At 38.8% G+C, this 14,255-nt stretch overlaps 1 protein-coding gene across 1 annotated transcript in view; it reads left to right on the forward strand.

The window, feature by feature from the left end:
* GUCY1A2 (guanylate cyclase 1 soluble subunit alpha 2) overlaps positions 1 to 14,255 on the forward strand; it is a 124,054-nt gene that overhangs the window by 78,452 nt on the left and 31,347 nt on the right. The window contains exon 6 of the mRNA XM_014311752.2: positions 698 to 841. Within this exon, the coding sequence (XP_014167227.1) occupies positions 698 to 841 (144 nt within the window). The remainder of the gene's footprint in view (positions 1 to 697; positions 842 to 14,255) is intronic.

A 14,255-nucleotide genomic window follows, 5' to 3' on the forward strand; every position in this document is an offset into this window, starting at 1 on the left:
GCAAATCAGGATAAGAGAGCAGTAAGGCCTGCCTGAAGAGACCAGAGGGGTCTGTCTGCTGAACTTCATGGCTGCAGGTAGGGAATGCAGAGTAAGACATCCTGCATGGTAGAGAGAGACATCAATTCTTATTTGAAAATAAGGGACAAAGGTGCAGGCAGAAGTCTTTAGCAATAGTGTCTATTTGTAATTATACCAGGAAGAGCTACCCGCTAATGAGAACTTAGGTAGTCTTCGCTGTTTTTATGGTGATGTTTTGATTTTTCTAATTCTCTTCTTGATATAATTTTCTAGCATATCAAATACTAATTACTGATTATAATTATGTGGCACTACTCTTACCCAACAGCAAACTCATCCAGGATAGTATGAAATGAAGCTGCAAGTGATTTCTCATTTAGGAAAATGCAATTTTCTGTGTTACTGCTGTGGGAGAATGTTGTCATATCTCAGCTGATGCCATACACTGTTCTAGACAATCTTCTTTGGTTATTAGGTGATAAACCACTGTGCTGTTGCTTGTCGGGTTTTCACTGTACCTGTTTGCAGACTCAGGTAATTATGCTCTTTTGTCTAATTGCTTATTTATGGGTGTTTTGCTCACATGTTTTAAGCACTGCTATTTGATTGCAACCCTAATAGCAGGGTTCCCCTCTCATTATCACGCCATAACTCTGGGTTTCTCTGATTGCTGCAGGTGGAAACAATAGGTGATGCGTACTGCGTTGCAGCAGGGCTCCATAAGAAAAGCCTTAGTCATGCCAAAGCCATTGCCCTGATGGCACTGAAGATGATGGAGCTTTCAGAAGAGGTTCTTACTCCAGATGGAAGCCCGATTAAGGTAACCCCTTTGCTCTTTACTCTCAGCTAATCAGCGATACACAGACCTGCTTCATTTCGTTGTGTTCTGTGCCACAGTGTTTACATCACTATGTCTGCAGCTCTGGCAGGCCACAGGCCCCTTCTACAAATTGGTGTAAACCTGCATAAAAGAAGAATCTGTGGACTGCCTGCTCTTTCTCACTGTTAATGTGCTTCCTTCCCGTGCTATGCCATTTCCGTTCCCTATTTTGGTACAGCGGGGGAAAAACCAGATGTCCTTTTGTAACATTTTCAAGTTCCTCTGCTCTTCTGCTTTTTTTGGTCCTATACCAACAGATTCAAAAGAATACCATTCTGAAAAAATATGTTGGACTGTGCATCTTGAAGAAAATTCTGTTAAAACTTCATGTGAACATTCATTGAACACAAAATAAGCATTCAAAGACTGAAGATACCAGAAGACATAGCATTTTCAGTTTTGATATAAAACTATTTCAAACAGATGTTAATTTAATCCTACTAAAATATATCTTTTTGTTTGATTTTTATTTATATTTATTTATAATTTTTGCTTCTCTAATAACTGTAGGCAATTATATGTGCTAGCTACACTGGTATGTGCTGGGAGAGCTGTCTTACAGAGCCTCTTCATATTTTCACTTTCTTTTGAGTCATTGCTTCAATTGTAGGGAACTTTTGAAGGTGTATATTTTACTCTGAGACTCACTTTTTGTGACTATTTTCATTAATACACATTATTTTTCAGAAAAATCCTCTTATTTTCACTGTCTGGATAAGAAAACCTGTAAAAGAAAGACATAAAGACATTGTAGAGGAAATATGTATAGAATAAAATGCTGGGAATAACCAAATATTTTCAAAAAGTGCTAATAAACCTCCATTAGAATTCAGGAGAAAAAAGTTCATCATACTTAAACTGAAAGTAGAGGTACTGAGAAGCTCATCATAATTTCTTAATTGTTCTGTCTTCAATTTTAGGTGTAATAGATTTCAGGGCAGGAGGGATGGTGGTAGAATACCTAACCTGGAAGCTGTGCTTAAAAATAAAGCTTATCTTTCATAGAGGCATATTCTGATTTGTTTTAAAGTTTATTAAGGTTAGGGTTCCTCTCATGTGGCTATCTTTACCCTGTAAACTACTGCAATAAGGACTTTTGGAGAAGTCTACTTTAGTTTGTCCTAGTTTAGATGTCTACTCTAGGACAAGATGAATCACTCACTAAAAATGTGTGCTTTTTTAGTTGTCTGTGAGGGAGATCTATGTACTTAACCTAAATGTGGATGTCTATGCTGTGAGCTTCTACACTCTGTCACATGAGTCCTCCTACAAGTGGCGAGGAATGCATAATTTTTCCTAGTGGCTATGTCAATGATCATCATAATTAAAAACATACTCATGATTTCTAAATTCAGTTGGCATGACTTTTGCCTTCCAGACAATGTTAAATTGGCTAGAGTGATCCCTATTTTTGTTAGTCAGCAGTTTTTCACTTAAAAAATATGAAGGGGCCCATTGTGCCACAGGTTCCCATTAGCAAATGTTCCATGTGCATTAAATTGTCTTAAAGCAGCATCCAGGGAAGTTCAGATTGGATTTAAGGGAGATGTGGTCAAGCACTTGAACGAAGTTCTCAGGAAAGTCATCATGGCCCCAAGCCCATATGTGTTTAAGTGCTTGGACTGCTCTTAAATACATGACTTAACTTTTAGGTTGCCCTGGAGGTTTATGAAATATATGCATTTTCTAAATTACTTTGATGGATGTATTTTGTTGTCATCTCAAGGCTGAATTCACCAGAATGCAAGGATTTACTTTTGGTGGTTCTTGAAGTGTTCATCACTGTGAGAGCAGTGAATATCTTATTAAGTGACACTTCAAGTCTCAAAAAGTTAAGATGAAAAAGTAAACAAATAAATTTTAAAAATACCATATCACATAAACAAGAATTTAGGATAAGATTTTCACCTATCAAGTGCATTAGTAGATGATGAAATGAGGCTTGTTATCTGGGTACACTGTTATCATATGAAGGTGTTCATTGTAGTGATCACAAAAATAACCTCTTTGTACAACCATGTAGACTTCATGAAAAATCTGCCCCTTAGAGCAATGCTAGTGTGGGCAGTGAGCAGTGATGTGTTGGAAACCTGGATGCTGAGAATTTTAAACTTTCTGTGCTGAAGGGAACAGACTTGCAAGAGAGTACTACATTTGACCTGAGGCTGTGGAGAAGGCTTCCAAAATGGATTAATAGCACTGGGATTATGAGTGTGTAGTTGGTTAGAAGTGTGTAATATCACAGAGTGGAAAACTTAGAGTTTGGGGTTTTAGAACATAGAAATAAATATGAAGCAACATGGAGGTTTTAGGGCAAAGGCAGGTTGTTCTTCACCTTCTTCCTTCTTCTTCATGGGTTTGGGTGATGTTTTGTAATTGGACGGAAAAGTCCGCATTGCAGGCTTCGAGGGATCAGTTATTGGGTTAAAGGGGCAAATAATCTAGGTGTCAGTTCTTAATTGGATAGTTTAGTCTTAAAAGACCTTGTAACAAGAGATGGTGAGACATTTTGTGCCTTGCTAATGAAAGGCTGCAGAACTCATCGTTGTGAGGCTGTTTCACTGATAAGAAATAATAAACACCTGAGTCCAAACATGACCTACTGTCTCCAAGTGCCTTCAGTCCTGATGCCAACAGAGGTAGAAAAAACAAGCAGAGAACTCACATGATGGACCTCAGGATGGTGGCCAGGTGTACGAAGCAGGTCTGGTTTGTATCCAGATGATGCTCCCTGCTCTGAGTCAGAGCTCATAGCACGCTGATGAGAGCACTGTGGTGTGCAGCTCACCTACTCAGGCATTCAGCATTTCCAACAGAGCCAGAGGCAGCACAAATGCATAAGCAGGATGGGAACTCTGTGCCAGCACTCCTTAAACCTGTGTGAGCAGCCTGGCACTTGAAGGGTAATGAGAAACTGTTATGTTGCAGGAAGAGAGGGCGAGCTGTATTACAGCAGAATACACAAATCCTATCATCAGTGTTGTAACACAGCCTGCCCTCTTAGAAAGAAATATTTGTAACAGAAAATGGGCTGATCATTCCCCTATGAGTAATGGAGGAGGCTTCAGGTCCCTGTGTGATTTTTTTAAACTCAGTTCTACTAGAGGCAAAATCCTGTTACTTTAGAATGAGCTAAGGCCTTAGTACAAGAGACACTTTTGCTTCAGATACTGTATGTAGAATTTGATATACATTTTTATCCTTACAGCATAAAATTGTATTTTGGAAACACTCTTTTGATTTATATTCGGTACATATGTAGTGCTTTATAACTTTAGTCTGAAAATATTGATTTAAAATTTCCTCCTACATTTAAGTGAGTGTTACTTGAGTATAGGATGTGCTTTGTACTTTACTACATTTTTTTAAGATAAAGTGAAATTACATTAATTTTAATAGCTAGAGATAATACTGTAAGAGGAATTCTCCAGGGCATTGACCTTCAGTGAAAGGTTGCAGTGCAGATATGGAATTCCTAGAGAATATTATTACTTTGATAACTTTTTATCATGCTTCAAAGCTTACCTAATTAATCAATGTGTGGTGTATATCCCAAAGAAAGAGAAAGATCTCCTTTTCAGTTTTTTTCAAAAGGGCTGCTGTGACAGAACATACCTAGTTTCCACTAATGAGATTTCCTGAGAGAAAATTATCTGCTTATTTTTGTGGTGTATGAAGGTTTATGTAATAGGGTCATGAAGAGATAAGAACTGGGAACTCAGAGGAAAAGTAAACGATTTACATGAAGCTGCTGAAATGAACTACAATTATTTAGATTAATTGTGTGCAGGTGTTCTTGTCTAAAGCATAATGGTTGAGCCTTACCACAGCAATTCAAAACACATTGCAAGATGTTTTGCTACAGCAGAAAAATTTCATCTATATTTGAAATTATTTATGTTAGCATAACATGAGAATTAGACCTGTAAATACTGTAATCCCAAGCCGAAGCAAATACATGCCCCTACCTTTCTTTTTGCTCACTTTCTCATGACTAGTTTGTGAAATACTCTAAACAGAGTAGTGCAGAACATTTCTAGCTCATAGCTTCGATGTGATTAATTTATTCTCAGGTGAGGTAGATGGCACCTTGTATTTGCATGGCACATAATTTGGTACTCAGCTCAGTTGTTTCTTTATTATCACTTGAAGCTTCCAACCTTCAGATGTGCATTGCCAAAGCTATTTTATTATTGGATTTGTAGGCTGCACTCAAACAGTGTAGGCATTAACATCATCCAATTTCCAACACTGACAGTGTGAACAGGTATGGCTAAACTTGTTACTGTTGCTCCCTCTTAAATGAAGAGAGTAAATTTAGTCTGTATTCATCTGAAATGCTTGCAGTGTCTAATTTAGGATGAAATAGATGAATTAATATTTGTCAGGTAAGTCCCACCTCAAGAGTGAGCAGGTTAATGACCTCTCAGGATGGATGATCCCACTGGGAAGAGCTGAAATGGAGGTTCACAACTTCAATCTGTCACACCTTTTCCATTTGAATTTTAGTTTTGATCCAGACTTTCTATACTTCAACTTTCCATATATAGGAGACAGATAAAGCTTTGCAGGTAGAACCATTAGTTTAGCATGTCTAAGATGTATGACCTTGCAGTCATGCAACTGCATTAGTTTTGGTTTATATTGTCTGTTTAAATTCCTGTGATCATGGTGACTGAAACAATGAAAGCCTGAGTTTGATAAACCTGTAATCTCTGCTTGCCAAATGATAATTTTAACTAGCATGAACTCAGACTTGTGAGTAAGGGCACAGAAGGAGTCAAAAGGGCTCTGTAGATTGTAATGGTTTATGGCCACGGTGAGCGACACACTTTCCTAAATAACGTGGAGATGGGCAATGAATTTTAGAGTGCATACCACCTTCTGCTTGTTCATTAAGTATTCCCCTTTGTGTTTCAGTGATATGTCACTTGGGTCCAGGACCCATGTAGGAAGTGCCGACATTTGTTTGTATAAATGGGATTTCTATTTTTTAAGTGAAGGGCCCATTCCCAAAAACAATGAGAGAGAGCAGCAGGTGCTGTCTATGTTATCCTTTTCAGTGTTCCTTCCTTGCTTATTATTCAGGTTGTGGTGTGCTGGTTTTATAACAATTTAATGGTTCTATCCAAAAGTACATCTTTACGTAAGCAGCAAAAGGTTGTCTGGTTTGTTTTAAGTTGTGAAGGGCTGACTGCTGATGCAGGAATTCTCATCAGCCCTGTGTGAAAAGCTGCTGCGTTCCTGCAATGCTCCTTGCTCCATCTGTGGTCTCCTAGCAACTTCGCCTTGTACCTAATGTCTACATCAGACTCTGGAAGGTATAGAATATCCTACTTCTGCCTGCAGAACTGGAAATTAGAAGTATCCTTCTGTTGAAAGGAAAAAAAATCAGAAGCAGTTCCACAAAAGAAGCCTTTGCATTAAGAGACTTTCAAGAGCTTGTAGTTTCACAGGTTTACCAGCATTAGAGCATCATGACAGTTTTGGGGACCATTCAGAGCTGCACATCAGGGAAGCTTGGTACCTTTACAGCATGCTTGGGAGATGGTGAGACAAAGTCAGCCCTGGTGATGATTCTCTGGACGTGGGAGAGTTCATGATTGCACTTCCTCAGTTTGGCCCAGTGCCTTTGGAAATGTAAAAAGAGAGGAGCTGATTGAAGCACATTTCCCCAGGAATGTGGGAAATTGAAAGTTTTGTTAGACTACTCTAAGGGAAAATTCACTTTCCTCAGCTCTACAGTCATTTTCACTCAACTGCTTCCTTTTGTGTGATTTTAGTAATGATCTTTAAAAATCCCAAACCACACTGATTATGTGCAACTTCTTTTCTTTTGAAGTGACTTTGTCAAATCCAGTTGTATTTTATAGCCACTGTAGGACAGTGTTACTGCATGTGTTGCAGTAACAAGGCAAAGTGGGGGTTTATAATGAAGAATCTGGTCTGGAGAATTAGACTGGCACTTTGTCTGCTGAAGAGGGAGGGTTCCCAAAGGCTTGTTCATTCTTTCAGATGGCACACATTTCAATTCTTAGGTAAAGTCTGCTGTAGGTGCTAAAGGTAGATTTTCAAAGCTACAAGGACTTGATTCTGCACAACATAAGGATCCACCTGCTCAGGCAGAGGCATCATATTGGGATTGGCAACCTAGTGTAAGCCAAATTTGAGTAAATTAGAAAGCTATGGAGATCTTCTTTTTTAATGACTGCTGGGAGAGAGAGACCTAAAAGACAAGCAAGGGGCTAATTAATGACATGAGCATCAGCTGAGAAGAGGTTTTGTCATTAGACCTGGCCATTCTCCTCTCGTGCCGCGTGTTCTCTGACATTTCGTCTCTGGCACGTAGGAAGCACAAGTGCCATTCCATCTCTACTTGACCTGTGGCAGAGATAAAACATGTTTGTAGAAACCAGGATTGTTACCCAGGGCACCTTGTGAACTTTCCCACTGTTTATTAGTTCACAGTGATTACTGCATGTTCACAGCTCTTTGACTCACAGTATGCAGATCTAGGGGTGTGTGGAAACGCCTCTGTAATTCAGTCATACTGTTCCTCAAAGGAGACTAACCCTTGCTGTGATGGCTGCACCTAGCTTTGTCCTGGTGCCTCACAGTGAGCAGATACTTTCATTTTCTTCTCTAGGTGCTATAACTACATGCACAAGGAAAACCAGCAAGGATTTCAAGGTTTAGATCCCTGCAGGGAGCACAGGATATGCAGCTGGGTTGTGGGGTTAGCTTTGAGGTCACGGTGTGACATCTCTCACGTTTCAGCAATCATCCCAGACACAAACGCCTCCAACTAGCACTCCAGATGTCTGGCTAGTAGTAGAACTGGTTGGGAATTTTCCATAGAAAACACTTTTTGGCTGAGAACACTTTATGATAAAAAACAAATTACCGGGCTTATCTACCAGCTTTTGTTAAATCACTGATTAAAACTCACTTCAGAGTACTAAATACCAATAGTTACTGGGACAATGACCTGGGGAGAAAAAAACCCAGAACTTTAAAGAGAGTAAAGCATTAAACTTGTATTCTTTATGAGGAAAAAAGATCTCTGCATTCTCATTTATCTAGGATGGAGGATATCCTATGATACAGTTTTGCCCCTGGGCTTGGGTTGGGACATTTTTTGCAGCTGCCAGAACTTCACATTCTGGCTCTGGCTGTTACAGTCAGTGGAGGACTCCCATGCTGAAGCTGAAATTTTCTGTTATTATTATTGTGCATTGACTCTTTATTCAGACAAAACCAAGCAATAATAATGATAGAAATGCAACCCTCCAGGTGAATAAATAATTAAATCTGTGGTGCATAGAGCATTTCAAAGGATTGATATTGTTGCATCTTTATGAAGGGAATAATAGACAAAAATCTAAATTTAGAATTGCAGCATGTACAATGATGTTATATGTTTATATATAATACAGATATAAAATTTGAAATAATTAATGAATATTTAAAGAATTGGGCTAGGGAATCTAGGGTAGCAGGGAGCTGAAATTTTATTTCTCCTAAGTCCTAAATGTATGTTCTCTTCTTCCATTATGTTTCCTGTCAAATAAAAATTAAAAGGTCTGGTTTCCACTATACAAGAAGAGTATTTTTTCTTATCTCCTGAGATGGAGAAGAGATGAAAAACATTACACAAAAGTTGAAAAAAGTGGTGATATGAAAATACACAAACCTGCAAGGACTCACAGAAGATAAGCAGTAATACACTGAGAAACAGCACAGTCTATGCATAAAAATAGTGCTTGATTGGCTTTTATGCAGTAAGCATGACCAGAAAATGCTAGCCTTGAATTGCTGCCTCACTGGGTTAATAGGCGCAGGTGATCCCAGAGGCCTCAGAGGGAGATGCAGAGATGAAAATGCCATGCCCTTTAAAGCTGTAGAGGTGGTTGCTACCTCAGTGTCTGTTTCCAGCTGCTGAGATGCTGTCAGGCAGCTGCTGCCCGGTGCTGCATTGCTTGAGCATCTGCCTCTCCTTTCAGTGACTGAGCTGTCAGCACCTGCTTTGTGGTCTGCCTGCTTGAAAATAAGGAAGCCTATTCTGTGCAGTGCTGATGATATTTATTTACTGTTGCAATCTCAGTTATGTACATTCTCTTTTCTAAACTGGACAATATGTTGCTTTGGAACTACCAGTAAATCACTCGATACCCAGTGTCTGTCTCTTCCAAGGGTCCCGACAGTTTAGTCACCTAATTCAAATGGTTTTCTCTATCTGAAGCCACAGTGTACCATAAACTTTATGTTTTGGCAGTTAATAGGGAAAATCTACTTCATCCTGACCCTCCCCTAGAAGAAAGAGATGGTGTTATACCTGCTGCAGCATTAAAGTGTGCAAAAGTAAGAGACCCTCCTGGATAATGCAGCTTGGGCATCTGTGGGCTAGATGACAGTGCTAGCATAGCTCCTCCTTTCATCCAGATGCAGCCTGGAGAAAAAGATTCAAGAAAGAGCCTTGTCCCATCTACACCTTCTCCCCTCTTCCTTGTCTGCTACTGCATGAGTAGTTTTGTATAAGGTGCAGCTGGAAATACAAAAAGCAAAAAAAAAAAAAAAAAAAAAAAAATTGAGCTGCCTGCAGTGTTTTATACTGTATGACTTCTGTTACACATTTGAAGGGCATTGTTCTCCTCTCCATAACCCATTAGTTCTCTTGTCCGTTTCATACAGTTTTTCTGGGAGGATTATCTCACTGGTAGAAAGAGGCGAAGGTTTTTCATGTCACAAGGAAGAGCACCTTGGTTGTCCTTCTCTTTCCTTACCCTGGATTACAAGCAGAGCCTTGCCCCGAGTCCCAGAGGAGCTGCCTGTGGATTGTCTCATGGAAATCAGTGTCTTTGTCAGCCCCACTGGGTAATCCTGTAGAAATGTTAACCTTTATGCATCCACAGTTATAGCATTTTTAGGAGCAGCTGGCAGCATCTGCTCTGCAAGTTTAAGAAGAAGGAAGTGCATTTGTTAATGGCTGTACTTGGCTTCTCCCATTCTCTCCAACATGCACAGTTCAGAGAGGAAAAGTCAAAGTCTGCAGTTTTAAGCACCAGTTAAAAAACCCTATGGCATTAACTGTTGTCATTATTCTGAGCTAAACAGTGAGTCATTGCACTGTGCTATATTTGAGTGAACAGTTCAGATGAGGGGTGGATGCTGGAGGGTTATACTTGGCCTTCTGTTTGGAGCTGACAAGTTCAGCAACATTGTTCAACAGTTTCAGAATAGTTTAGTTCCCTAAGGAAGAATGCATTTCCTGTCATAAATGAATCTATAAACTAAATGTTTCATGGTATGTCAGCTTCCTTTCATATGAGACATGGAGTGTTTTGGAAAAAATGCCAGTGCTTCCACAGGATTTGTGACGGCCTTTTCTGTTCAAATACTTCCTTTAAATCTAAACTAGGGTAAAAGTAATTCAGTGCAAATAATCCTCTTCAGAAACTTTATGTTGAATAATTTGAACTATTTTTTAGCATAAAAATCTCCATATTTATATTGGATTTTGGTTTTGCTTTAGTATTTTAAAGAGAGAGGAGAGGAGAGGCAAAGGCATTAGTTTTGAATGGAGGAGGAGGGAAAACAAGGCAGAAATAATCTGAGGATATTCAGTCCTACCATGTGACCTATTTGATTGCAGCAATAAAAAGAAAGTGGAAAGTGGTATAAGGAAAAGTGGATTAGAATGTACAAGGATTTCTCCACCTGGCAGAACTTGGAGAGGTTAAAGTGATCATTATCCTGAAGGAAAACCTGATTTTTGTCTAGCTTTGGAGCTTCATTACAGGAAAAGAATCAACCCTGAGAAGGAAAATGGGAAGAGATGTATTTCTGAGATCTCATTTTACCTTCCTGCAAAATCTCCATGCCATAAAGCAAAAGCTCTGGATAATTTCTTGTTGAGGTGTAGTTTTCCTAGATGAATAAGATATTTCTTGACATTTAGCTCAAAATTCTAATGCTTTCACCATTATTTTAATATCTAAAATAAAGTTATCAAAAATCACAAAATCATAGAACAACCTTTAAGGTTGGAAAGGATTTCTGAAGATCAGCTGGTCCAATTTTTTGTGCCCAGGTGACATTATTGACCACCTGTCCAAAGACAGCTTGAACACCTCCACTGATGGGGACTTCACCGCATCCCTAGGGATGTTGTTCCACTGATTGATTGTTCTCACTGTAAAAAAAAATATTTCTTATGTTGAGATGAAGCCTCTCCTGGTGCAAGTTGTGCCTGTCACCTCTTTTCTTGTCCATGTGTCCTCTGTGACTTTCTGTCTTGTTTGTAGCTGCCCTTTAAGTACTGGAATACTGTGATGAGTTTCCTCCCTTAGGTGTCTCTCCTGCAGGGAGAAAAGGCCCCAGTCCTTCAGGCTCCCCTCATAGGACAGGCTCTCCAGCCTCATGATCACCTTTGTGTTTTTCCCTTGGACACTCCAGTTTGTCTGCACCTTTGCTGAGCAGCGGGGCCACGCTGGGCACGGTGACAAAGGCTGAGCAGAGTGGGACGATGATGTCTCCATCTCTGCCACGATGCCCCTGCAGATGCAGCCCAGGATCCAGCGGGCCTTTGCTGCTGCAGCAGTGCACTGCTAGCCCTGCCAGCTTGTCCACCAGGACCCCCAGATCCCTTTCAGCAAGGCTGCTTCCCAGCCACACAGATCCAGACTTGACTGAGCTCTTTAGTTATTCTGGCCCAGGTAACGTGATGAGAGGTTTACTTTGTTAAAATTTGATGTTCATCTGGGAGACATAACATGTTCTTTACAACAGCATGTATTTTCACTTTTCTGTAGACATAGTGACACCGCTTACAAAAATTTAAATAAAAAGTGAGTAATTAAATCCCTATGTGCCTTTCTGGAAATTTGTCTTTTCTATCATCTCTCTTTAGAATGTCTGTTTTTCTTTCTGTGACAACTTACTTTGTTGTAGTAGGTCCATTTGTGCTGCATTTTAAAAAATGGATGAAAAAAATAGTAAAAACCTTTACCAGAAGAAAAAGAGTCCTAAAAATAGGGAGACTTTTTAAACTGCCATACAGTTCTTTGGGAAAGGAACTAACTGCTGTTGTTACTGCTTTACTACTGTCATTTCTGCATAGTGGCACCCACTCTGTAGCCACAAACAACACTTTGCAGAATTAGAGTTATTGTTTCCTTTGGGAACATCAATATGATTTACTTAAAAGAAGCAGACTTTTACAAAACCCTTAATTGAAGAAGTCTTTTTTTTTTCTTGACTGATCGATGACAGTGACAACAAATATATAATATGAAATGACACATATATTTCCCTGTTATTCCAATAAGTGTTTCTGTGAGTTTTTTTAGTAAATCCTATGTTCTCAAGGTGTTATGATAGAAAATAATTGAGCTTTGTGGTCTGAAAATCAGGCATCTGGGGGCCTTTCAAGTAGGACAAACTTTAAAGTACATCGTACACTCAAAAATTTGTATTTATAGTCCCTGGTTATAGGACTTTGATCTTTTATTTGTTATTTCAGTTTGCATCTGTCTGTATTTTTTCATCTTTCCCAGTTTACAGCCCATCTTGCTTACTTATAATGTTTTGAAAATGTGATCATCTCACAGCACACTGGTTGCTTGAACTTAGAGAAGAGCTTCATTGTTCAGATGTCTTTTTGACCAAAATGCCTATTTATTTAATCAAATACGGTCTGGTATTTATGGATAATTTCAAACCTGGTTTAGCTAAGTACACATTTGTAAATGTAAGTACTTTGGGAGCTGAACTCAAGTCCTTTTATTTGAGTAGAAAATCTTCTGCATTTAGCTGCCTTTGTTCAGACTTGGATTTTCTGAGGAGAAACTGTCATTTCAGTTCACAGATACTGAAAGGGATATAAATAAAGACTGAACAGTTTCTTCTCTATGTTACAAGTCTATTTGTCTTCAAGAATTTGCTCATGGTGGTTATTCTTAGCTTATATTCACCAAGACAACATGAAAATTAGTGACCCTTTTCCTATATAAACTCTGAAACACTAATTAATTTAATTTCATTACATGCTAATTTTATCATGGACAAAGTATTTTTGTAGGATGCAGACTGACTGTTTCATTGCTTTTAACTCCAAAATATTAGTCTCCTTTCACTTTGAATAATGACTTTTTCAAAGGTAAAATTAAAGACGACATGGAGTTCAAACTTAGGGGGTTTATTTCTGTATGTGTTTATCATAAAACTTCACATCGCTTAGAAAATTATTTGATGTTCAAATTTACAGTCTCACTTTTGTTAAACTTCAATGAGAAAAAAGCACAACTGCATCCTGTCTAGCACTCCCTGGAACCTTTTCTCTATCATAACTAGGAGAAAAACCTTCAAAGGCTTCAGTGAGTCCTTAATTTAACCCCATTTGTCTCCAGGGTACCATCCATTGCATACTGGGATCTCTGTTATGTCTGCTTCCAAGGCCACAGTACTGCACTAGATGCTCTTTTGGTCTGATTCAGAACAGTTGTTCTTACATTCTTATCTAATTTATTGCCTGTTCCTAGTCACAGATCTCTGCAGCTAAATGTCAACTCCTTTTTCTGAAGGAATGACATACTTAATAGCTAGGATAGCTCAGATAACAAAAGCAACAAAAATTTTGTCTGCTATGACTGAGATCATGCTATCTATTCAGTGTGGTTACCCTACAGATTTTTATAGAATAGAATCATGGAATTATGGAATTGTTTAGGTAGGAAAAGACCTTTAAGATTATCAAGTCCAACCATTATCACAGCACTGCCAAGTCCACCACTAGACCGTGTCCTTGTGGTTTGTTTATACATTCCCATTTCCTCCTCAACAGACTCATAGGAAGCTTATGAAATTGCTAGTCATAAAAATATTGAGGACACTATAACATTCTTCTTCTGTTCTCAGAGTTTTCATTACTTTTGAGCATTTGCCAAAGAATTCTTAGGCTTTTTGTTTTTCATGAGCTTTTCCTTGATGTTTGCCATTTGTTGCATTGTGTATATTGGATACCTAAATTATGTGATGTTCTGCTCTCTGGACAGAAGAAAAGCTTTAGAGGCATGAGAATGAATGGCAAATAGCTAAATAATGAAGCCTACTCTTGTTCACACACGAAGGCTATTGTTTACAGGAGATGAGATTAATTTTGCTAAGATCTCTTCCCTTGTGAACACATTGAATAAGTTTTTTGGTCTGACTGTTGATGACTAAAAAGAAATGAACAGCCATTCAGAATCAGTGGGATTGTTTGCAAATGTACCTTTTGCAGAATGGAGGAAGGCTGTTCCCACAGTAGAGCTGTCTCTCCTGTTATGTCTTCACAAATTTAGGGAGCCACACTCTA

This window comes from Geospiza fortis, unplaced genomic scaffold (genome assembly GCF_000277835.1).
Source record: "Geospiza fortis unplaced genomic scaffold, GeoFor_1.0 scaffold16, whole genome shotgun sequence".
Classification (NCBI taxonomy): domain Eukaryota; kingdom Metazoa; phylum Chordata; class Aves; order Passeriformes; family Thraupidae; genus Geospiza; species Geospiza fortis.